This window comes from Nesoenas mayeri, assembly GCF_963082525.1.
Source record: "Nesoenas mayeri genome assembly, chromosome: 4".
Taxonomy (NCBI): domain Eukaryota; kingdom Metazoa; phylum Chordata; class Aves; order Columbiformes; family Columbidae; genus Nesoenas; species Nesoenas mayeri.
In genome coordinates, this window is record NC_137540.1 from 21,402,128 (window position 1) to 21,429,054 (window position 26,927).

A 26,927-nucleotide genomic window follows, 5' to 3' on the forward strand; every position below is an offset into this window, starting at 1 on the left:
CAGATATCTGCTTTTGTTATGCTTTTTGATAATACAGAAATATATTTAATTTTGTTATAACGTATTTGAAGCAGAGCTCCTACCAGTACAAATTCCACGTATCCCCTGGGCTGCCTTTGTTACTGATTAAGTTATTAGAAACTCTGGGATGCATATATTTAAGTTCTACATAATTTCATTTATATTAGATGTTAATTGTTTAATATGAAACAGAAAGCACTGTAACAATGAGCACTGGCAGTGTAAGAACCTATACAAACTAGAACCAACCATTGTGTTTATCAATACACTCAGCCCGTGTTTCTTCTGCAAGACACAGTGTAAACCTGAAGCTCACAATTAACTTCAGTAGAGTTTACATGAATATATCACAGACTAAAATAACTTTCTTATTCTCTGATATGCAGAAAAATACACACGTTGAAAATGACTGATATTACTTCTAAAAACATTCAAAGCACAAGAACAAAAATATTTTAAAAATTATTTTTCCTGAGATTCCGCCACAAAGCCTGTGCTTAGTTGGATGACAATTAATGCTGGACTTAATGTGAAAAAAAAACCAGAAAATATGACATTGCTTTTTCAATGTGTTTAAAGCACCATTGGCATATTTAACAGCTATATGGGAAAATAACTAGTAACCAAATTAATAATACAACTTATCATCAACCTCCTGAGCAAAGACAAAGTATGGAGCACACACAGCTGATTGAAAAGGATCATAACCTGAACACTCCTGCAATAACTGAAAAGTAGCATTTCATTTGGGTAACCTGTAAACAGAAACCTTATCTTGCAGCTTTTTAAAGAAGCGGTTAAAATCTCATTCTGCAAAGAACTGCCGCTAAAAACACGTTTGCTCCAAGCAGAATGTTACATTTGTGTCTGTAAAAGGCTACTCAATTATTATTTTTTTCCCCTTATGTACTGACAGTCACTATGTGCTGACAGCCACTAATCACCTGCATCCAAATACCATGACTGAAGTCTACACTGTTGACACCTCAAATATTTAGCTTTGAAGATTAATGAACATCCGATTATATCCAGCCTTCAGGACAGAGACCGGGCTGAAAGTCAAAGAACTTTAAATTTGATTACACAAAAATTACTCAGCAAATATATTGATTTGTTTCCAAGGCAAACAACAATCTTTACAAGTACATGTTTGACTTTATACTCCCAAGCAATCAGTCCTAAGCATATACAGACAGCTTCTGTTCACATGTAATAAAAAATACACTGTTGTGTGAGAGAACTGAAAAGAACAGGGACAAGATATTTACATCTAAAAGGATGCACATATGAATGTCTGTAAGATTAGATTTTAGTCTTGTAAATCCTCCCGTCTTCCTAGCTGCACTATGAATCAAGATAATTATTATAGATATAATTATTTAAATCAGATGAAAGCATCACATACACGTTAGACATCATTCACATACCTACACACACTTCTCTGTCTTTGTATAGATACACATACCTATTCCTATAGGCATATATTAATGCACACATACAAGCACATACATATGTATCTATTCCTGTATATATCCTCATAGGAAGCAGGCATTTGATGCATTCAGTTCACAAACAAATAAGATCACAGCATTATAAATAACCGAACAACAACAAGAAGTTTAATTTTCAAGCGATATCTATCTTTTCCAATATAAAAATTAGCATGTTTTGAATTTTACTTATAAGACCATTAATACTCATGCAATTTTATACAATCCCAAGTCAACATCTGCTCTTACACTTTTTTTCTGCAATCAGAACTTGTGATTAAATTTTTAATCTGCTGAAAATAAAAAGTGCATGGAATACATCTGCTCTTTTTCTCAGTGGTCCCTCAACGCCAATCCTATGCTTACCCTCTCAGCTTCTTCGTTTTTTTGCCTCTCTCTATAGAAATACAATATTTGCAAAGGACAGACCCTACAGACTCAGTGGAGCTTTATCCTGGGCAGTGAAAATGCATCTTACTATATTCCTCCTTACCAATGTTATAAAGAAGCCTCTCTTCTCTAAGTTTCTAATATTTTACAGTCTGAAAATGAAATTTCCCCTCCTCTGAGCATCTTAAAGTCTATTTCATAACTTTACTTACACACTTTTGTAACAGACTTAAATATATTTAAGCATTCAACTTTTGCTTAACACATCATAAAAGCAGGAAACGCTACTTTTTTTTTTTTAGGCAGTGGTTGGATAACAGTAGTGAATCACACTCAGTATGAGCCTTTGAAGCTACGAACAGATAGGGATGTTTGCTTTTATGCATCTTCTTAGACTTTTATTTTTTAGTAATTGAAGTACGAAGTGAAAAGGTTGCAAAAAATTCAGCAATTTCAATAATTTTATTCTGTTAAGTATCAGACAGATAACCGAATTAAGCATTTTTCACTCACAATGAAAATTACTTTATTATAACTGGCTAGGCTAAAGGCAAGAGCTCTTTTATCTGCTGGGAAACTGGATTTATCTTAAATTCCTGGAACAATACTGGAATAAATACATAGTCAAAGAGATCATTCTCAAGCATTTAGAGGCAACATGAAAATATAGCCAATGCCAATACACCAAGAGTAAATGCCATCAAACCAATCTTCTATTCAAGTTAAAGTTTAGAGATTTTTTTTCTCACTGTTATCAACTTTCTCATAAAGCATTAGGGAAGCATAGTTCACCTGCAACTATTGTTAGGTGAGTGCAAATGGGACAGGGAATCCCATATAGACATTAGTTATCAGTAGTCCATTGTCAGTATGGAAAAAGCACCCAGTGAGGTTCCACAGGTGCCTGTCCTAGGGACAGCTTACTACTTAGTATTTGCATTAAGAATCTGAATTACAGGATAGGAAGACTGCTTTATTAACTGTTCAGATGATACTGAACTGAGAAGAAGAGAAAGCACGTTCAAGGACAGCTTCAGAATTCAAAGCAATCTGGACAATTTCTAGAAACCACCTGAAAACCACAGGATGCTATTCAGTGCAAAAGGAAGCAATGTATTGCATTTAGGCAGAATTAACTGGTGATCCCAGAGTGAGGAATAGAATAGTTAGTAAACAGTTCTTCAGAAAATAACATAGAGATTACTGAAGGTCATGAATTGAGTATGCAATTTATGCTGAAACAAAGAATGTCAATGTCATACCTGAAAACAAATAAAAATACAACTTGTACAGAAAGTAATCTTTCCATTCTATTGATCACCAGTATGCAGACAAATTTTAAAACTAAATTCAGCTCTAGGTATTGCAGGCAAGAAAGATATGGCAACAGTTCAGAAGAAAACATTGTGAATGACCACCAGTCTAAAAAATATGAGGAACTATTGATATAAGTTTCTTGTTTCGGCTTTAAGAGAACACGGGGAAAAAAAAAAAAAACCAAAACAGGACAACAAACTTTCAATTAAAAAGAACAAAAAAAAAAAGGCTGCAGGTTTTATGTCCAGTTTTTTTTGCTGGGAAATTAGGCCATCTTTTAAAACACACCCATTCTGTCAGTCATTGACTGAAATTACACTATTTTTATATATATATGTGAATTTTATTTTTTGTCCCTGAAAAAAAGCCATTCTATTTGAGAAACCAGCCACAAGCTGAGATCAAAGTTGAAATTATTTTAACCCACAAAGTCAAACTTAAAAAATAAAATGTAATGACAATACAAATCACACATGTTTGAATCAATGATTAGATGTCAAGTACCTGTAAGAGTTAGAACTAGTCTATTCACTTTATAGAGGTTCACTCATTGCTTGTCTTCCCAGAATAGGATAGGATTTTGTACAAACACAGAAAACGAGTTTTTTTTTATACCTAGACTGATACACACACACACAAACCCCCTCTGCCATGATAGGTAATGTATGTTTTTAAATAGAGAAGCAAAGTTCATACTGATATAAGAAAGAAATAATTCTTATAGTGAGAACAATCATTCACTGGGACAACCTCCCTGAGGATATGACAGAGTCTCCATCACTGGAGGTTTTCAAGATGGGACTGGACAGGGTGTCAACTAATCTCATCTAGGCTGCCCTTCTCATGAAAGGTTAGACCAGATGATCTTTCAAGATGCCTTCCAACCTGGGCTGTTCTGTGATTCTAGTTCTCTCTAGTTATTTCTATGAACACCTTTTCTAATTTCAGAGACTCACAATTTGAGGATACAGATACAGGAATAGAGAAATGGAGCTCATGGTGAGGTATAAAGCTGAAGCAAACACCAATATGGCAGCCATGTACAAACAAACGGGGTGTCATTTTCAGGCAAGAGAACCAGAAAGCAGTTTTTAAAAAGAACATAAAAATATAGGCTGTTTTATCCGCATGCAAATTCTCCATTGCTGAGGCTGGATTAAACTAAGTTATATGTTCATACCTCTTTTAAAATAACCCAATTTGTGTAATGACAGATGCCATCCTACTCAAACATCCCTGGCCTGAGGCAGCACTACCAGTCTCTTTGTCAAAAACAAGCAAAAGGAAATAAAGTCAAACCCAAAGAACCTTTGCATTAAACACGTGCTTCCTTTAAACTTTTTGTTATTCATCTGACTGAGTACTTTCAACTGTAGGCAGAATGTCAGAGGAAACACATCCGTGAATATAAACCTGTCTTCCTATTAGATGCTCCAAAAATTAGAATTGCAACCGTTTTAAAACTTATTTTAAATTATGGTTGCAAATCAGTTTTACACTGAAACACTGTGCTCTGTGATGAAGTACAAATTGCCAAATATGACTGTCTCAATGCTGATACAATGTAGCATTGTGATCTCAGTGACTTACCTTGTTCCTCACTGATGAGGCCCATATTTGCATGGGCTTGTGCCTCTCTTTTCCCACGATCTTTTTTTACTAGTTTAGCAGTGTTAAAGCATTGCTCATAGAAGTAATTACTTAACCATTTTTCCTCAGGGTCATTGAAACAGTAGGCCAAATTAAGCTGGTTATCATACACCTTCTCATATTGCCCTTTAAAAACAAAAAATACAATCAAAATGTTAGATTATCATCAGCTTTCAGAAATTTTACACATTATAGCAATAACCATATAATTAAAATTAAGGGCTATCTGTATTTACACCATTCAAATATCACCAAGTTCTCCCACGTATCCAGTCAAGGAAATACGATAAGGGGAAAATTACAAACTTCCAAATCAGGCAGAATTGAAAATTATTTTAGCAAAACTGCAATAAAGTGCGCTCATTTCTGTATGCACAACCTGGATAAGACATCGATTAATCAAAAGAGAGAAGGCAGAGTGAGCAAAAAACCATTCCCCTGAAAATGACAGTTCACCAAGGTATTGCTCTCAGAACAAATGCAGAAAGCAGCAGAGACTCAAAGTCACAGATCTCCTTTATGATCTGAAGAATTAGTTCCTACTCTTTATAATTTCAAACAGCTGAATGAACATACACTATCCCTAAAACTTATAAAAGCACCTCAAGTCCCAAATCTAAGTAGCACTGCCATATTATCAACAAATACATTATTCACATTTTAAAATTCCAGAATGAGAGCTCCTACGGAATTAGAGTTATTTCTCTCAGAATATTCTAAAACTATCTTAATTTGGAATAGATATCTAAAACTGCCCTGACAACTCTTATCATACTGCTTCTCCCTAAGGGGGATTTGAAATATATATTCCCCACATGATGCTGAAGAATCCAAGATAATAAAGAGCAGCATAAACTTCTATGTTTCACAGTTCAATTTATCACTGGCAAAACTAAATGAATTTTCTTTCCAAACTTTGCTCATGTCAGATGTAAATGCAAATAGTTAGCTAAAATTCCGGTGCAGTTTCGGTTGGTTACATAGTGTGTTTGTGGCTGCTAAATGAATGTAAGCCAAACAGCCAGTTCTTATCAGAATTTTCATGCAGTTGGGTAAAGAAGGAGTTAAGAACCACAAGTCTTGCAGCAGGTAAGAGACTGTTTGGTTAAGCTTGATGTGTGAACAGAACTGCTTTGCTTTCAGGAGTTCTGTAATCTGTAAGCTTTGCTCTACAAAGGGAGAGAAGGGGGAAAAGAAAGAAAAAAACCCTTTTACTCCTGGGTATGGAGCACAGAAATCAGCTGGGGGAAAAAACTGATTTCAATACAGGCAAGGTCTCACTCAAAGTCAAGATATTTTCTAAATGTTTTAAAACAGTGATACCATATCAAAATACTTCGATCAAAGTATGCAGTTAAATTCCATTTGTTTGTTTATTTTAATCTACAGGAGAAGTGTGGAAAATGCAACTTTCAAAAAGGACTAATTGCTTGACTGTAAATTCTATCATCTGAGTCACTTGCATAGTTTGGAACAAACAACAGCAATTACTCAATAAAGTACTTCGAATGCATCACTAAACCACAGAAGAGATTGTTTCCTCAGCCTCATCTCCAGTATGTTCTGTTTCCAAATTAAAAATGACAAATTACATATGGAAGTAATCTCTTATTCCGTCTGTTGTCATGACTAAGTTCTTTGATTTCAGAACATCTTGATAAAGTTCTTCTAGTGTCTTACACAACACATTAAGAACTTTATTGTCTTCTCAAAGAATCCTGTAACCACTTAATCACATGTACAGTCTTCAACAGGTTTAGCTAGTTTTTTTTCCCCTTCACTTTTTCATCTATCTTGGACATTTTGGAGAAAATTGGCTGAATTTTCTCTGCTTAAAATTTTCTTTTCCCCATTCTTGTAGCCTCTCTGGTTTTGTCTTTTGATTTACAAACTCATTTATTTTCTTTAATGGTAAGCAAGACTTTCTATTATTGATTTGTTGTTGTTGTTGCTTTTCTATTTATTACTTTGCTTTCCTATTTATTTTCTCAGTTTTTCCTCCATTAAGGGGTAGTTCATACTTCCACTGTTTTAATAATTCCTTTATCAGTTTTCATTGAAATATATGAAATTATTATTTTTGAACAAGTTTGTGTTGGACATACATTTCCATTTCTAGTATTTTAAATAAGATGACACCCTTTCCAAGGAATTAGAATCTCAATCACAATCGAGGATCACAATTAGAATCACAATCTCCTTAGGCAAAAAATCACCAAAACAGAAGCACACCAGGAATTATATCTAGATTATCACCTCAACATTTGTATATAAGGTTTGATATCAAAACATGCCAAAGCATCAGTTTATGTTTAGAAATTTGGTTTTGAGAGGAATAATTATCAAAATATAAACTTCATGCATTCCTGATCAGAACATTCTTCATGGCTGAGTTTTCATGCCTTTTGTTCCCCCTTAAGGCTGAAAAAGTACTTCTTCGGAATATGCAGGAGGGAATACCACATAAAACTTCTTCACACGTTAGAAATTAAGACTATTCTGGTACAATAGCCTCATAAAAATCTCTGCAAATGATGCAAGTAACAGAACTGGTTCAGGCTTAAGGCACATAAGTGTGTTTGTCTGTGTGCGTGCATGCACACAAAAATGCATATATGTAAGCACATATGTACATATGTATAGATAAAAAAAGTCAAGACAGTTTGGATTCATCAAAACTAACCAATTTAGATATAGCTGTGGGTTACTTCACTCTCAGTGAAGAAAAGCAGATACTGCTTGGGTGTGATTTATCTCATCGAACTTAAACATCTACTGCAGCACAAGGCAACACTTTTAAAGATTATCTCCAAAGTAAAAGGCACAGGTTCCCAGGACAATTAGAAGTACACAAACAAATCACTGCATGAACAGAGAAATAGAAAACCTAATTATACTCACTAACACAAAGATAACAATTCACATTATATACTAACTACAACTAAGTGAAAATGAACTCAGAAGATACCAGAGGATACTTACAAATCTTTACAATAACACAGTAAAGATGATTAGATTGTCATTGGGGTAGAACACTAGATACAGATTCGTTGCCTTTGAAATCTTTGCTACAAAGTACCAAGACACTAATGCTACATAAAATTATGCAAATAACTTCAGGTAGTGCCCTACGAATCTCAAGAGATGGAACTGACCTGAGGCAGACTATTGCTACTGCCATAGCTTTGATTGAATGAACTTTAATGTGACCCTCTGATGACTATCCTGGCAGTGAATAACAATGGGAAGTACACAAAGACAACCATTTCTCTGTAATTGTCTTGGACAGTGGCTGACCAGATATGCTGGTCACAAAATAAATGCCAAAAGACAGACTTTTAAAAGTCATATTGTCTTCTAGATTCAAAGTCTCTCTGATTTAAAAATCAAGAAATTCACTGATGTTAGTCTGACAGTGGTAAAGCCAGCATGTCAGACTTGGTAAAAGTGAACTTTTTACCTCCACAGGAGAAGAAAAAATGAATAGGTAAAAACTCTCTTCTATAAATCTCCCATGGGTAGTTCAGTCATGAAAGCTTTGACCTCTCTGGTTTTGGATAGTAAGTTCTCTACATCTGATAATATAATACATGTAGACAAATAATCTTTGTGCATCTGTTGATAAAAAATATATATATATATACACACTACTTATCAGAGAGGTAATGGAATGTGGCACTAAATGAACAGAAAAGAAAAGTTTCAGTCACACAAGCATTTGTAAAAGAGTTCCTGCAAGACAAATTCATTTTTTAAAATAAGAAACAATTAAGAAAGCATATAGATAAAGATTTAAAGGTCAACCCCATTAATCTTTCAAAAATTACATTAATTACATTACATTAATTTCATGAAACAGTGGAAGTTAAATCCAGAACAGTTAAGCCACACAACTGTGAGAACACTTTAAAGATTAACATCTACCAAAATGACAGCTACATAGAACAAACAGAACTTGATGGAGCAGATAGTAAGGCCTGATAGTTTGCAGTTTTGGACTTAATTGAAGATCTGAAGCAGGGGTTAAGAACACATCTTCGCGGCAATTATCCAACACAACATTTTTTCCATACCAAAATACCAAATTGCAGGCAGTAATATTTGACAGAAATTAAGCAGAAAACAAAAGATCATGATATGTTGCAGTCTTCGTTTTATAATATTTTATTATTTGTATGATTTTGTCACAGAATATAAATTACAGAAAATGGACTTTTTTCATTTTGTTTGATCTGACGTTTTAAAAATATTTTATTTCCGTAGTCCTTTGTAATGGAAAATAGCTTTGAAATTGAGCGTCTATGCACAAAAGGAAAGTATCCCTATGAAGCCTTGCTGAGGGAATCATGCCTCTGCACCTACAGAAGAGGACCACCCGTTCATTTCTTTTTCCAGAAAGTTTATCCATAAGCCAAACTCACACAGAATTAAGAGGTTGCTGTGGGGCAGCATGCTGACACCACCAACTTTCAGGCACAGCCTCTGTTTCCCAGGTACAACAAGGCAGGGTGTACCCAGAGCTCAGCCCTCCCGAAGCTTCTAGGTACATAAGGGGAATATATTTAATTAAAGTACAATCTATACAAAGATGGTACGGAAATGGTCAGGATATAATTTCGCCAAGAAAGGATAAAGCTATTTAATTATAATGACATAAGGCAATTAACTAGTAATCTGGGATGCTGAAGAGGGGCTCCAAGCCATTGCAATGAAAATACACTACTTAAAAGTTCCAAGAAACGCTGCTTCTGTTGAAATCAATGGTAGTTCTACAAATGACTACATTTTGAGAAGGCTTGGCTTCTTTCCTGAGGAGAAACATCTCACTTTTTGTAACATCATTACAAAAATAATAATCTCCTCCATTTGTCACTATCAACTACTGCTTTTTTTCCTGCGATACAATATTAAGTATGGAAGGACAAACCTGCTTAGAAAATAGAAGTGTTATTTTCCCCATGCCCCCAAAACCAAACAAAACTATGCCTCCTCTAAGCAAATATTAAAAGAGGTTTTGGTATGTTTATTCTTATTCTTTTTTAATGCACAACCTCTCTCACTTTTTTTTTCCAAACCAGCATGAGTAATATGGCTATTGCAATGTTTCTAGCCCAGCCTAAGGCATACGTGTGAAATCTTACAGAAAAGCTTTGCACTGTAAAATGCTAAACTCTGTTTTCAACCTTAACTACCTCAGACAAAGATTTTCCAGTGCAAACACATCAAATACTCATGCTTTCTTCATATAGTTTATGAAAAGTCACCTTTTACAATGACAACAAATGATAACACATACTGTTGAAATTTTTCCCTAAGCTGAAGTGAGAGAAAAAAGAGCCAAATTAGCACTTCCTTCTAATTCTATGTATCTGATATTCTGTAGAACAAGGGTCAGCAGCCTGTAGTACACACGCAGGTTCATAATTTAGTGTACAGCATACTGCAAAGCTTGCATGGGGTTAGGAACCAGGAGCAGATGAAACCTGAAAAAGTCAAGGTTTCCAGGTCTTAACTCTTACCTTCCACCAGCTGACCCGATGCTCAGCTAATAAGCAGTGTCTTGTCCCTTCGAAGGCACGTTCATATCAAATATTAGTTCTGTGCATCGTCTTTGGCACAGTGAACACAGTGATCTGCCATGACGGTGCTGACTGCTCATTACATGTTGCAGCCACTGAACCGGGGCATTTTCCCAGGTTTTGCTACCCTGCTCTGGCAAAGTAGAGCCAACAGGTGAGATGTCTCCTCCTTCAATTGCTCTTGAGCTGTAAAGTGCCTTGCATTCCTTTCGACTTGTACAATACAAGTAAACCAGCTCACTCTGGTAAGCACTGGTCATACGAGCTCTTCAGGGCCTCTACTAATCCTAGGTAAGGATTCAGTTAGGGTTCAGGCCTGCATTTAATATGTAATTCAGATGTAATCTGAAGAGCAACAATTTCCAAGCACTCCTCAAATAATAATAGGACAGTTGACCTCTAATTTGACAAAAAACAAATTGGGCACACTACCACTGAGAGGCTGGCCTCAGTCTAAAACACCCAACTGATGCTTGCAGTAAAATCTGCACACTGCTAATCGCTCTTCTGGGAGGCTCAGTGCTAACTAAAGAAATAAACGCAGCTACACAATACTTTGGTGAGATGATTCAAAGAAATGCCTTAGCCTAATTAGCATACAGACCCAACAAATAAATTAGAAATGCATGTTGAAACAATAAGAGAGTCTGTAACAGCCAAGTGATTTAAAGAATCAGTTACATTCATTTAGTAAAATCTGTGGAAACACCAGCTTAAAGGTTTTAATTTCACTTTTAGTATTTTAATCTGAGAAACAGCAACATTCATCATTATAATGAGCTGTTCTCCCAGGCACACAGTAAACTGGGTGCTGTTCAAAAATTCCAAAATATAAGTAAAAGAAAGACTTTTTAGTTGCATCTCCTTTGTTCCTACTTCTTCATGATGACCCACCCAAAGACACAGAGATATAAAGTCAAATTTTGTCTGAGTCTTAGATAAAATGGACAAAAAGAATTCTATTCAGTTGGTGCCTCTCTGTAGGGTCTGGTCATCATTCATTCACGAGGTGTCAGCAGCCAAAGGATATTTCGTTAGTAACCCTCAATGGCAGAAAAGGATGGACTGTGGCTTCAAACTCTCCCTCCTGCTAACTTGCAGAACAGCACTGAGCAGGGGCCAGGGAGAGCAACAACAACCTGCCAGCGCTGTATTATACCTTTAAAGGCCAGTTATATCTTTAAGTGAAATTACTCCAAGCAGTACAATCAGGCAGGCAAGCAGGCCATCGGGTAAGGCCATTCTATGGCCTTCAAATAACTTTGTTTTTGAAAGAAAACCCAACATTTTCATAAACATGTCAAAAAATAACTGCACACATCAAATGCTGAGCTATGTAGATACATTGGTTTGTCAGTTATCCTACATTCATCTGCAAAAATCCCTACAACTATACATATTTAAACAGCTAAAATACTCCTTTTTTTATTTTTAAACTACTCAGACCAGAATTAGTACAAAGAAATAATTAGAAAAAAATGAATTTTTAAGTCAGAAACATTTATTTTCATCAAAAAAGACCAAATAGGAGAGCAGTCATGTTTTGCCAATATTTCTGCCAGTGTTTTTGGAATAATGTTGGGCAAAATAACCCTGTCAGCTATTTTTCTGAGAAGCTTCAAGGATTAATGCTAGCTTTCTATTTTTAAGTACTTGGGAGGTATTCAAATACAATGACAGCGAGATTAAACTGGACAAAGATATTTTCTTTGCACACAGTATAATACTGGTAATGGCCTTTAGGGGAAAAAAAAAAAAAAAAAATAAAGAAAAAGAAAAGACGGCTCCTGGACTCCCCCGTCGTTTGAAGTTCAATCAAAATGTTCCGCTAAAAATGAAAATGGAGAGAATATTCACTGGTGTATGTTAAGGTAAACAGTCTGTACAATGTACACTAAAAGTACAATGTACAGCTGGTAAACAAAATGTTTCTATTTTCAAACCCAACAGTAAAGAAAATAATTGTTCTTTGGTATCATACACAGGGACATTAGTTGGACTCGATGATCCTTGTGAGTCCCTTCCAACTCAGGACATTCTATGATTCTATGATCAGCCTTCACGTTGTGATGGATGGTGCTGATTCTGTCCAAGCATATACTTTACATCCAGCATTACAGCATCATATCACTACAAACTCTATCTATAGCTATATATATCTATAAACCACATATTTCACCAATAAATATGGAAAGCAAACGGATATCTAGTTTTCTCCATGCACTGTGGTAGCAACTATAAAACTCTAAACTTAGGAGCAGCAGTTCTAAGTTATACTCACAATTAAGACAGCAACACTCTACAATACAAAATTATCAGGTGAGAAAAATTAAATAATAAGAAAGTTATCTACTGACATAGTAAGTGAAGTTTTGTTTTCCACTTACCACTTCAGGTTCAAAAGCAATCCCTCTGTGAAATTTATATTTGTCAAAAAACTTTAAAGCTATGAAGAGTTTTTTTTCATAATTTATACCTGCTATCTCTTCTTCAACACAACTGTTAGCTCAGGACACCACATCAGACCAGAGGGAGACTTTCAGCTAGACTAATGTTAGTGACATCAGCCATGCTGTGAAACCCACACTGTCTGCAGCCCCAAATATTACTTTCAGCCTTTTAAGCTTGAACTGTGGCCACTGAAGAGCAAATGCAGGTCAGCTGCTGTTGTTACATCATGGTAAGTTCCAGCTGAGATGAACTGCTGAACACTTCTTAAGTGGTGTCAACTAGAGTTGTCAGGAGATCATAAGCCAGAGCCCCAAGCAATTTGATTAGAATCAGAGAGTAATTGGATAAGCAGAACTACCAAATTAGTACTTGATGAGCTGTATAATTCATATGTTATCTTCACAGCACTCCTAGCTCTAACACCTGCAACATGAATTCACATCCAGCCCTTCATAAGCCAGGTGACTCAAGCCTCACTTAAAACAAACAAGCGATTTGTACAAAGGTTTGCATCGAAACTGGTGAAAAAAAAAGAAAACTAACTATACTTTGATCTAGAAATTCAGTAAAGATGCTTGCCAGCTCTACTGGCACATTCTCATTCTTTTTCTCTTCTTTCATTTCAACCAACTTTAACAGGCAAAGCTGGGAGATTTTTTTCTCCTAGAAGCGAGATGCCATCAGTCAGACAACGGGTGGTATCTCGTCTCAGTGACAGCTGAGACTGGCAGAGCTCAGCACACAATGAGCGCTGGATTCAGAGAGAGAAAGGGCCTCTCCGAGGGGTGGGAGCTGCACAGCCAGCAGCACCTTGGCTCTCTGGGAGCATGTTCACCAGCTCTGTTGTCACATATCAGTTTGTAACACTGAAAAGTATCTTGCACTGAAGGAAGGCAAAGTGCCCTCCTCCAGCAGCTGCAGGAAGCAGGTCTTCCAAGATAAGCCACATCTACCACGTTTTGAACATCCAAATGTTGGCAGAATGTGTCTGTCAGGGCAGGTGGAGTGCAAAACTTCTCACTTGTTCTCCTGCAAGCTACAGGAGTGCTTGGTCAGGTTTTAACCATACTCCAGAAAAATCTGAAGATTCCTTCCAATCACAGGCTGACTAGATTTCCTGCCTAGAATACAGTTAATTAAATAAACACAACTTTTGACTGACATAGTAAACACAAAACAAACATCTTAAATGAATATGTTTTTACGTGCTGAAAGGTGGGGGTTTTTGCTGTTCCTTTTTTTTTTTTTTTTTAAAATGAAGTTGCGTGTTCCCAAATTTCAGTCAAAAAGCTTACGTTCCAAACTCGCAATCTTTACTGTAGATTTTCATATTTGTAATGATCAGAATGTAACTGAAAACAAGCCAACTATAATGAAATCAGCTCAGCTATGAAACAGGATTGCAGTTAAAGCTTTATCTGCCTCCATATCTACATTTATTTCAAAGGAGAAAGACAGAGTAAGTTATGTTACTATTTATAGTAAAACTAAATTATAAATACGAGCTTAGTAAATAGTAGGCAATAGAGAAAATACAGTAATTTGGAGTTATGTCTTCACTAATATTCAGTAATTCACAGGTAGCATGTTACATCTGTGCTGTATTTTATCTGACATGTTCACAATCTTTTATGAGTCAGTCACAAATCCAAACACAATTAGCAGACAGGGTATTTAATAAAATCAGATTTATAAAACTATTACTCTGTGAAACAGCATTTCACCTATTAAATTTTTCTAATACAAAACCAGCTACACAAATCAATAGAGAAAAACAATGAATAATTAAATGATGAGAAAATAATTGAGATGTTCTCAAAGCTTTTCTGATGATATAATGCAGTCTATATGTTTTTCCTTTTTTTTTTTTTCCCCTTTGCAAAACCTCTCCTGCTATCCGCAGTTTCTAATCATTTATTCCACAAATACAGCTTAGTTGACTAAGGCTGAAATGTGCTAAGATGCGGTAATGCTTCAAATTCATACATGAAACAATTTGGAAGCTTCCCCCAGGCACTGGCGGCTGCGGCTCCCGCTGCTCCGCTCCCCGCAATCCCCCACGTACCTGCTCGCCTGGCTGCCTCGGCCCTGGTCAGGAAGTGGTGAAGCTGCTCCAGCTTCTCAGGCTGCTCCTCCAGGGACTTCTGCTGCCATATGGCTGACCCAGGCCCCGCAGCCTCCCTCAAGGCATTCCACTTCTGGATCAGAGCAAAGAGCTCCGAGAAGGACTCGTGATAACCCTGGCGCAGCATGTCTATGCAGATGTTCTTCTTGTATGAATTCCTGTGCCTGGGAATAAGAAAAAGACAGATTTTTTAAGCCTTTAAACCTGTATTCTGTTCTCCACCGTACCAAATCAGTACAGATAGCTAAAGCAGCTTTCAAGAAGAGACTTCTGCAGTTCCCCAGCGTGGAAGAGGTATTTTTTTTCACCTGCTCCAAAAGCATTCTGCTAAAATACAATTATGAATGTCATACCCTAGGGAAGTAAACGTGGCAATGGGGAATAAATACCAATACATGTATTGAAAACATTTAAAAAATATACTGGTATTCTTTAGCTGGTATTGGTAAAAAAGGCTGGCTGATGGCAAAAAAAATACAGATTTACATTATTTTATGAAAACACAATGAACTTTTAGTTTGCTTTAAAATAGTGCACAGGGAAAAATGAGGCACATTCCACATGTCAAAACAACGTATATGTTAAATAATTTTGCTGTAGGAGACAAAGGCTTGGTTGAAAATGTCAAACAAATGTTATGCCAGAAACATAATCTTTAGATATTATTTTACTTCTCTTTAGCACAGAACTTCAGCTGGGACTGGTTTTCTGATGTGAAAGTTTGATAATTTCTCCCTAATTTTAAAATCAAATGACACAACAATGAATTTATATGAAAGTTATCTCATTCGTAAACTCTGATAAGATATTAATATCAAAAAGTTGTGTCATCAAATGTTCTCAAGAGATAATATATCATTTGAGGCATTATTTATGGAAATAATCAAAATATTTTTTTCATGTGGCACAAAACAATCATTGTGTCCTATCCTGAAGAAAACAATGAGTCCAATGGGACTGCCTGCAACACTAAAGTACAGATGTAAATGTTTGCAGGCGTAGGTAGCTAGTGTGAGAAAACAAACCTTTGTGCCAGTAAAATGGCAAGGGCCCAACAAATGCATTAATTTTATTTCACATCTTCTGTTATGTTTCCAAACTGTTTTCAAGAACATCTTTTTAGATTAAAATCCCTTTAACTTCAAATTCTCAGCAGCTTTAAAATAAATATGGAATTCTGAAAACTGCTGTCTATGGTGTATGTAATAAATTCAGATGACATCATGCTAAACAATGCCCTAATGAGACTAATACTTTCAGCCTAAAAAGAGCTACTGTAGTTCTTTAACAAAGCTAATAAGATGGAAGTGATGTAAAAAAACTCTTTAGCTAGATGTCACTGAAATAAACCATAATGTGAGATGTAATAAGTAAATAATCTGCAATATTTAATATTTAATATGTTTAAAATAAAATCTATTAATTACTACATAGATGCACGGTAATCCTTCATAGGTATTTTTTACATATCAGTTGCAGAACTGAACACAAAAATACTACAAAATCCTGATACAATTTAGACTAGACAGTACTGAATTTATGTTTAATATATAAATAGGTGGGTTTTGAGATTAAAAAGCACACATTGTTCACACAGACAAGGGAAAAGATAGAACTATTCTGTACCACAAAACATTTGCAACATTTATCTTAGAAAAGTAGATGACAAATATCTTAAAACATTTAAATTTTAATTTGCCAGAATATGCTATATTTGTCATCTATCAGATAAACAGTATAAAGCTTAAAAATACTGTAAAGATATGATATTAATACAGCAATGGAATAACAATCTGCATAGCAGACACACATGCATATTTATTTTACATGCTGTGATCTACATATGTGTACATGTGTTTATGCATTAGGTCATTAGATGTATTGGAAATAAATAAGAAAACACTGATAAAAGGTCTTAACAGTCACTAAACAAAATATTCAGTTCATTTTTAACACTCATGGCACACTCACTGAGCACAGTACAAATATTTATATTAACAGAAAACCTGTGTCCATGTAACGTTATTTGCTGTAGATTGATATGTTCTACTTGAAGTCAAGGCACATTTTCTCCACAAGACAGCATTATTTGCAAACCAATATAGTAAAACAAAACATCCAGGAATACAGGTCAGTTTTATAAAGAAATTGAAATAATGCTGAAGCAATCATACAGTACAGCGCACATATTTTTTTTTTTTTAGGCAAAGATAACTGATTTTAACTCATGCAGTGGGGCTATCTACTGTATAACCATCCAAATTTTAAAGGCAAAGATAGAAGTTATCTCTCATTTATACTTAAAAAGAGAAAATACACAAAGAGCAAAATAAGAATACTCCATTTCCTTAAGTTTCCGCTATATGTAAGTTACAAGTGACAGATCACACACATAAACAATATCATAGGGCTAGAAATGAATGACATTACAGGGATGAATGGTATTTGAGACACCTAAGAGAGCTTGACACTGCAACGAGTTCTGAAATTGTTTCAATTATCAAAGTGGTTCCAAATGAAAACGCCAGTGTCCTTTTCCCAGCAAACAGTGCTTTTGAATAGAGGAGTAGTGTAGGTGACAGGAGTAAACTTTTCATGGTATCTTGAGATAAACTATACATCCTCAATCCTCAAAATCATTTTCATACTGCTTTTTGTAACATGCAGCATGTAAAAGGAGAGGTTAAACAGAATGTATTATTTTTTAACATAACCGAAGATTACTTTATTCCTAATATCAATATAAAAACCTGATACCTAATTAAATGTACATTATTTATTTTGATTCAACTGTTAACAGTATGTTGCTACTACATCAATAAACTAAACCTTTTGAACCTTCCTACCTAATAAATTATGATGTATTATTAAACAAGGAAGTTTGTTTTTCTAAATCGCGTCCACGCCGATTGCAGGTTTCCTTTGAACAATCCTGTTAACTCCGAGCAGCAAAATGAAAAAAAGACCGGCCTTCCATCTGCTGGAAGCGGAGCCGTTCCAGAGGTTTAATGGTCTCTGGGGGCATCTACTGGCCATGTGGCAAACTGCAGCCGGGACGCTCCTCAGCGCGCAGCCGGTGCAGCGAGGCCGAGGCTGCAGAACAAAGGACGGGCCAGCGCGCCCCGAGCGCACTGCGCGGAGCCTGCGCCACCCGGCCCGCGGAGCCGCCGCAGAAACCCGCCCATGTGGCCTCACTGCGTGCGAGCAATTGCGCCAGGCCGATTAGAATGAGCAGGCGGCTTTGGCATGTTAGCTGTGGTTAATTTTAAAATTCATCCGTGATATGAATATAAACCTGAAGTCCTCTTTCCCCTTTGAATGATCACATGTGCGCGCTAGGAGAAAACATCTCAGATGAGTTTTTAGAAACAAATTATTTTTCAATGAAATCGGGAGCATAGCTATGTATTTATGATTAAAACAAAGAGACCGATTAATCTGTTTTAAATTTAAAGCAGCACATTTTTTTCTTTTTATTTCATTTTTTTTTTATAATCCATGAAATTCAACAGATGAAAACCATAATACTTAATGCCAACATAGATGATACTGACATTCCACTGTTCCTCTGGCTGTACGCTCATCTCTGTCATTACCAAAACCCTGTTGATGTTGCGAGACGTTAGTTTACGCAACTTGGGTAAAACGGTTAAATGAGGCCCACTGAGTGGATCTGGTTGGGTACCCTGCATTGGTCCCACCGCAGCAGTTACTGTGATGCAGTAGTTGCTGAGTGATGCATGAGTTGCTGAAAAAATTGCTGCTGCGTGTTGCAGCGGGGCAGTGGGTGTCAGAAGAATTTTCAACAGCAAATAAATAGCCACCAAAAGTTCAAGTTGTCATTTTAGTGGTACCAAGGTATAGATTATGATTTCATGGGGTATAATATCACAGAGGTGGAAGCAGCTATTGCATGTGGATCTGTGAGCTTGAAAAAGCACTGCTACTGTTAACACTGTGCTTTAAATGTACCTGGGTATTGCTACAGGCATCTTACTTTTCTTACATTATACAACTACCTACATAATTTTCTTACATGGATTTCTTTTATTATTATCATTGCTATTCTAAAAATTATCTAGAGTTATGCAGAGAAATCTCAGAAACCTGATTCTAATCTGCTCTACCAGTGCAAAAATCATCAATACCCATCTTCAGTGAGGCTAATGAAATTACATTCTTGTTTCAATCTCAAGGCCTTTACTATGTTATGGTATTGTACTTCTACAAGACTCTTAAGCAATGCTGGGAGACCAGGACAGTACCATTCTACATTCCCTTTAATTGATAATCCTGCGCACCAAGGCTATTTGCATTCTAACCTTTACATGGAATGAGAAAACAAACAAAAAAAAGAAATTAAGAGGCTAAGTGGCAGGTACTGGTGTTAGAAATAATCAAAATAGTTAGTATAGCATAACAGAATTATTTATCATCAGCTTAATTCTCCATGCCTCCTGTCTGGTGTGGTGGGTTTTTTTGTGTGGTTTTCGTTCATATCTTTAGACGTTGTAGGATTTAATTAGTACTACAGGTTAATGTCAACAGCTGATTACAAGTGTCCTGTAGCAATCCCATTTTGTAAAGCACAAAATGGTATGGATTAAGCAACAAAATCATTACCAATTATTATGATGTTTAAAAACTGTATTCAAATAGATTCATCCACTTGGGATTTCCTTGTGCAGTTACCAAGTCAGTAACTGATATAAATGACTTCGATAAGGATCACAAAATTGTGAAAAAAATAAGCAAGATATTTTTGCCTCAGTTTATTTAAGCAAATACATAGTAATTCCCCTCTCCACATTTCCTGTCTATAGAACTACAAGAAAATTAAAAACACTTCAAGTGTGAATACTTAGATACGTTGTATTTAACCTACACATAAACAAACACACCATAAACCAGGAGACATGAGAATTTCTTCACTGAAATTTGAAAAATACATGCACTAAGTGAAAACAAATACTATACAACACACTAAAAAGCCAAGTGTGCTTTATCATTTCAGGCTACTTTGCCTAAGAATCAAAAGAGGAATTATTATTTAGCTATAGTTTGACGGACAAAAACTGTAACAGTTTGGTAACACCATTAGCGACCCACACCTAAAATATATTTAACACTTCTGCAGCGCATTGTAAAAGATAAAAAGCACTTATGCAAACACTTAGTAGATATGGAAGCTAAGATTTGACTATCGCATTCAGCGATGCTGTGATCCAGGTTACAGTGGTATAAAACCACGTACTCTGTTGAAATTTACCTTGTCACGTGTCTGAGCTGCAATCCACCCAAGTGAGGTAAACAGCTTACTTGAAAATATAACTGAGTCACGTCTATGAATTTTCACACTGACCTCAGAGACTCAGACAAGTACCTCAGTCGGGCAAGATAGCCAAAACATTTTCAGCACATACTGCTACCGATACAAAGCTATTTAACTGAATTGGGATACAGACCTCTTTAATCCTGGTTTAAAGACTGTCCGTTTAAATACTTCTCTTTTAATGAAATATTTAACCAAGAGTAATACGTTAAATTGTAGAATATAGTAATCTCATTAAAGAAAGATATGAAAGTACAGTAAATGCAATTAAGTAGTAAGAGACAGTTAGCTTACACATCAGAATTTTTGATTACTACAGCCGAGAATTAAATGATATTAGAGGTGGGATCCATGTTTTTTACTTCCAAATTATAGAGCTGAACTAGCTAATGTCCTAACACAAAAAGCATAAAATTCAGCAAAGCCTCAAATATTATAAAAAGAACTCCCTAAATAGTAAATAAAAAATATTGCATGGCTATTTGTATATATAATGAGAGGGAAGAACATCTACTTAAAACTGACTTTTGTAACTATTCAGATCTTTTTTTAAATAAGAAAAGGTTTATGGAGCTGTGATTTCAGAACTATTAATAGAAAGATTCAAATGAAGTATATCAGAAAATAAATATATCAGTACTTTGTATCACATATATAGGTACAATAACTTTCAGCATAAGTAATTCAGTATTTTTCTGCCTCACAGACTCCAGATGCTGTCAAACCACACTTTAACCTAAATCATGCAATCAAAGGTGGATGCATAACCTGTCAGTAGGATGCTGTAAAGAACATATATATCGAACCCACTTCCTTTTGTTCAAAGCTACGCTGCCACTTTAACACTACATAAAATGAAAAATTAATCAATTATAAACATCAAAGGATGACACAGATGAAGTATTTTAAAATGAATGTAAGTACTGTAATAATTAAGAAACCTCATTAACACAGAAAATGGAAATATAAATTTAGCAATGAACTTTTGGAACATTCTGTCCCCAAACATAAATGCAAAGAAAGCACTAAAAAAAGATAAAAGTGCTACCCTTACAAAAATATTCCTCATACAAGGGCACACACACCTCTAATCTTTACCTATTATTTCAAGCATAATCAGAAAAAAACCATTCTCTTCATTAATCTTTCTGCTTTCTTTCTAAATCAATTATGTTAATTAACAAAAGGAATTTCAACCATATTTTATGGACTATTATTTATCAAAATGAAGTATTTCTCAACTTTCCCCTTTTATTTCAAAGCTGACCTAATGGACTAAGAGCGAGAACTTGTGAGTTTGAAACCCTTTGCATTTGACTTGCATGATATCGGAGAGGTCATTAGATTTCTCCGCAGATTTCTTTCAGAGTGTGCAAAATTATTCTTAGAAAAAGATGATAATAATTATTTACTTTCTATATCTTCTCAAGATGATGCCCTGAATTATCATAAAATGCTATACAAGGCTATGCATTTATTATACTATTGCTATGAACAATTCTCACAGTATTTTTGCTTTTGTTTATGATATCCTATTCAAGTCCTCAACGGAATTTACTCAGTAGTCCAAGGACAAACAGACCACACAGAGATTAAGAGGAAAAGAAAGTATTTTACACAATTCAGAAGGATTCACTGAGAATTATTAAGAAGTCATAATTGTACCGTGGCAAATTAGACTGTATTTCTTTATTTCACACTCTTTTTGTACGTTAGAGATGCTTCAACTCAACGGAGTGTTTTAAAAACAGAAGTCAGTTGTGTATTGCTTGTCCATTATCTTCAGTACTGAATACTGTTCAACTACTGAGAAATGAAAGCACTAGAAAACCGTACGACCAAACTTAGTAAAAACAACAAGTTACATAAAAAAAGAAAAACTTCAGCTCACTGTGTTCTTCTTTATTAAAGTATGTCATGTATTTTATCTTGGCAAGAGTTTGATGAGTTTTTGCAAGTAAAATTCTGTTTCCTCTATACTTGCTAATAGTCATGAGAATCTGTAGTTTGCACCTTCCCATTAAAAATGTATTGTATTTTTTGAAATTATTCACCCCGCCTTTTATCCAGATCATGTCTTTGAAAGGAGGAAGTAGATAATAAATGGAATAATTCATGATTTCCCATTAAATATGAAACTTTCTTTTGCAGAGTTTAGAAAATGAAGTTCTACATAATGTACAGAAGTTGATTAGAACTTTTTTTAACCTTTTCAAGAAAAACCTTTCACATTACGCAAATGCACAGAGAAGTTTCTTTAGGAAATGCAAACCATTCACTTCCCACACAGTTCTGTTCTTTAGATCACTGCCTAATTACACTAAATAATATGTTTATCAGACTCGAAATTCACAGAGATCATTCATTTGACCAAAAAGAATGTGTGCCTCTAAGTACTGAAATCTCTTTTGGAAAGTTGATGAATAAACATTGAATCCTGGTCAAGGCAAGCAAGACTGTTAGGAATTATTCAGACAGAAAAAAATACATATTTAAATAATATTGTGAGATAAATTTAAAATTTATCTTCTAGCTCAATAAGTAACTTGTGCCATCTCCCTTTCCACAAGCAACACATCAGCAGGGAGTTTGGGATAGAGTGCCTTAATTTAAAATTTATTTTACTATGAAAGGGGACATTTCTTCGGTTCGATTTACTCTTTTCCATAGTTTTTAATTTAAAAGTGAAGAAATATCCTTATAAAATGTAAATGAGTTGACACAATACGCCATCAGTTTTCAACCAGAGTAATGCGACAAAGAGTGTTCATGGGTCACATCCAAAAACTGAGACGAGCAAAAAAAGCAAATCTTGCTGCAAGTCCATCACTTGATGTTGTGACTACATCAGTGGACAAGGAAAGACTGGACTGCTGTAAGGCCTTTGATATGGTCTACCACAACATCCTTCTCTCTAAATTGGAGAGATACGGATTCAATGTATGGACTGTTCAGTGGAAGTGGCTGAATGGTCACATACAGAGTGTAGTGGCCAATCGCTCAATGTCTGCATGGAGACCAGTGATAAGCCATGTCCCTCAGGGGTCCATATTGGAACCAGTACTGTTTAATATCTTTGTCATTGACACGGACAAGGGGATCAAATGCACCCTCAGCATATTTGCAGACACCAGGCTGAGTGGTGCTGTTGACACGCCTGAGGGATGGGATGCCATTCAGAGGGATCTGAACAAGCATGAGAAGTGGGCCCATGTGAATCTCGCGAGGTTCAACTAGGCCAAGTGTAAAGGTCCTGCACACAGGTTAGGGCAAGCCCTGTTCTCATTACAAACTGAGGGATGAAGGGATTGAGAACAGCCCTGCAGAGAAGGACTTGGGGGTACTGGTGGATGAAAACTTGGACATGAACTGGCAATGTGCACTTGCAGCCCAGAAAGCAAACAGCACCCTGGGCTGCATCAAAAGTGTGACAAGCACATCAAGTGAGGTGACTCTGCCCCTCTACTCTGGTGAGACCCCACCTGGAGTACTTCATCCAGCTCTGGAGCTCTCCGTACAGGAAAGATAAGGAGCTGTTGGAGTAGGTCCAGAGGAGGCCCCAAAAGCGATCAGAGGGAAGAAACACCTCTCCTGTAAGGAAAGGCTGAGAGAGATGGGGTTGTTCAGCCTGGAGAAGGCTCTGAGGAGATCTTATTGTGGCCTTTCAATACTTAAAGGGGGCCTATAAGAAAGACGGGGACAGACTTTTTAGGAGGGCCTATAGCAACAAGACAAGGGCTAATGGGTTTAAAATAAAATAGGGTAGATTTAGACTAGATATAAAGAAGATTTTTTTTTTTTTTTTTTACGATGAAGGTGGTGAAACACTGGAACAAGTTGTCCAGAGAGGTGGTAGGTGCCCTGTCCCTGGAGACATTCCAGGCCAAGCTGGATGAGGGTCTGAGCAACCTGATCTAGTTGAAGATGTCCCTGCTCATGGCAGGGGTTTGGACTAGATGAGCTTTGAAGACCCCCTCCAACCCAAACCACTCTGTGATTTTACGACCTGATTATGAAATGGAAAGCACGATTTACATCCTTCCCCTTTGGCTGTTATGTCTTTCTTTACCTGCCTTGAGCTCTCCTCTCTTCTTCTGTCTTCATAGTGATAAAGAAAGAAGATATGGAAGCAGCTGAAATCAGTGCATCACTAGAACCAAGGACAGTGCAATTGAGGACTGAAATACAAGGAAAAAACAAAATCTGCACCTATGCATTATCTGTCTGCGTCTGAAATTGCCTTTTACAAGCTTTCTATTAAGAGCAGTTACCCCTCCTTCTTCTGTGCCATAACACCGTGCCAACAAGATATTTTTCCTAACGCTTATTCTTGGCAGTGCTCCTCCCCTGTCCCTTGGAAGCCTCACAAAATGGCCCAATCCACTTCACAACACAAAATTCTCAAGTCTAAATTATGCACATTCAAATTGGAAAGTCCCAGTAAAGATTTCAGGTTGCAAAAAGACAAAATGGCAATATGATAAGCTCTCAATGGAAAAAGGTCCAAATCCACTTGTTGCGCAAAAGATTTAATAGGTCACCTATGAAGTCACCTTACTAATCTATTTGGTAGAGGTGACAGCTACTCAAAAGTCTGGATTCATTAAAACCCTAGTCATCTATTCATATTTAGCTTCCTTAAAGAACTGGTCTATTAATGCGAAAGACTAGAATAAGGAAAAAATAGAAAACCAAACAAATCTACACCTAAGTACCAAAACTCTAATGAATTAAATAACTTATAAACAGAGGACAAGATCAGAAGCCAACTCTAATGGTAGATCTTACTAGTCTGTCACGGCTGTGATGAGAATAAACAATAACTCACCCTTCAAGCTAGGCCTTCTTTCCATCAGCCCACCAACCCCATTCCTCTTCCTCAGTGGACCCTCCAGATCATCCTGGCCTCTAATCAGGTGACATCTGGATCCTCTTTAGTGTTGGAAGACAGGTGGAGTTGAATATTCAGAGACCAACTGGTAGAACAAGGAAGGATATAGAAGAGAAATCTCTTATATCTGCAGTTACCTTGAGCACTAACACTTAATCCCTCATTAATTTTCTGACATATTTTTTCCATAAATCTACCTCGTAGATATTGACACCCAAAACAGCAGAAACTTGGGGAAGAAGTGGGTGAGAGGGGGGTCAGTTAATAATTTGTCCCTTTTTATTTTCTGACTGAAGAATGGAAAAATGATCTTCTATGAGATGGCAGTACCAGATTTAAAATGGATGCCAGGTCACTTTTGTTCTAGGCTTGACAACTTCTTGCAAAAATGCTGCCTTAGGAATCAGTGAATGCAATGCTCCAAAACTTGCACCTCATCCTTTTTAAAGCTTTCAAAATTCAATAGTTCTCCAGTGTGGAACTCAGCTGCAAATATACGTGTCTAATCTAACCTGGTCACACTAAGTGCTCTATATCAGCAACGAAGAGAAATTCAAAAGTGTAATTTACCTTATTCTAAAGCAGTTGTCTAAATCCTAAAAGTTGTGGCTCAATCAAATTATGTATTCTTAATTATTTTCATTGATCATATCGGGTGATTTACCTAGTTCTATGGATTAAACTTAACCTGTTTCCCTGAAAATAAGACAGGGTCTTATATTAATTTTTGCCCCAAAATGTATTACTTTTTTACAGGTATAGCTGCCTGGACACTATTTAAATTGACTTTTTAATGAACTGTAACTAGGGCTTATTTTTTGAGTAGGGCTTATATTTCAAGCATCCTCAAAAAACCTGCCAAGTCCTGCTAGGGCTTATTTTCAGGGAAAGAGGGTAGGTGAAACCTTCTTTGCTCTTATTGCACAGAAGGACAAAGGTTTACGGAAGCAAATGAATGCTACTATATTCACCAGTCATCACTCCTAGTGCAAAACAAGTTATATTCCAGTTTTCAGTATACAATCCGCAAAGTAGCTTAATGATTGATCTTCCCAGTATTAGCTAAAATGGCTGGCAATTGCTCTGGGAGATCACAGTCCACTAGAGACTGAAAGCCTTTGCCTTTTTGTGTTCCAGATTATCCTGAAGTGGACCGGCCTTCTGGTGAATTCTAAGCAGAACAACCCACTATATCTCAAAAACATCTGATCCAATGCATATAAGATAATCTTGTCTCCTGCTTCAAAGAGTCATATCAGAGCATGCCTTCACTGACAAATTTATCAAGGCATAACTGCCAATCCACCACTCACAAGACAGAAAACACCAAATTTCTGCATATCTAGGTCAGCCAGTACCAGATCTATATAATAATTCATATGTCATCTAACTAGCAATGAATCTTGAGAGAGAACTAGAACTTCATCTTCTGATTCACAGAAATGCATCTAGTGAAATCACGAATGTAATATTTTTGTCACTACTAAACACAGCTGTTCCTCCCATCAAAAAGATTTCAAAGTCTCTCTTTCTAGTCTTTAACTCTTTTTTGATTATATGGTATTGTCTGGATGATTTCCATTTGTATGAAGAGGAGAGAACTATTGCTTGATCTTTCTAGTCCTGACAAGAAGACCAGGAAACAGGAATGACATCAAATTCTGGGCCATTCTAGGCTCCA

At 36.2% G+C, this 26,927-nt stretch overlaps 1 protein-coding gene across 1 annotated transcript in view; it reads right to left on the reverse strand.

Annotated features, from left to right (window-relative positions):
• TTC29 (tetratricopeptide repeat domain 29) overlaps positions 1–26,927 on the reverse strand; it is a gene marked incomplete at both ends in the record, with an annotated part of 178,700 nt that overhangs the window by 80,080 nt on the left and 71,693 nt on the right. Inside the window, 2 exons of the mRNA XM_080343825.1 lie at positions 4,809–4,994; positions 14,964–15,187. Of these exons, the coding sequence (XP_080199951.1) occupies positions 4,809–4,994; positions 14,964–15,187 (410 nt within the window). The remainder of the gene's footprint in view (positions 1–4,808; positions 4,995–14,963; positions 15,188–26,927) is intronic.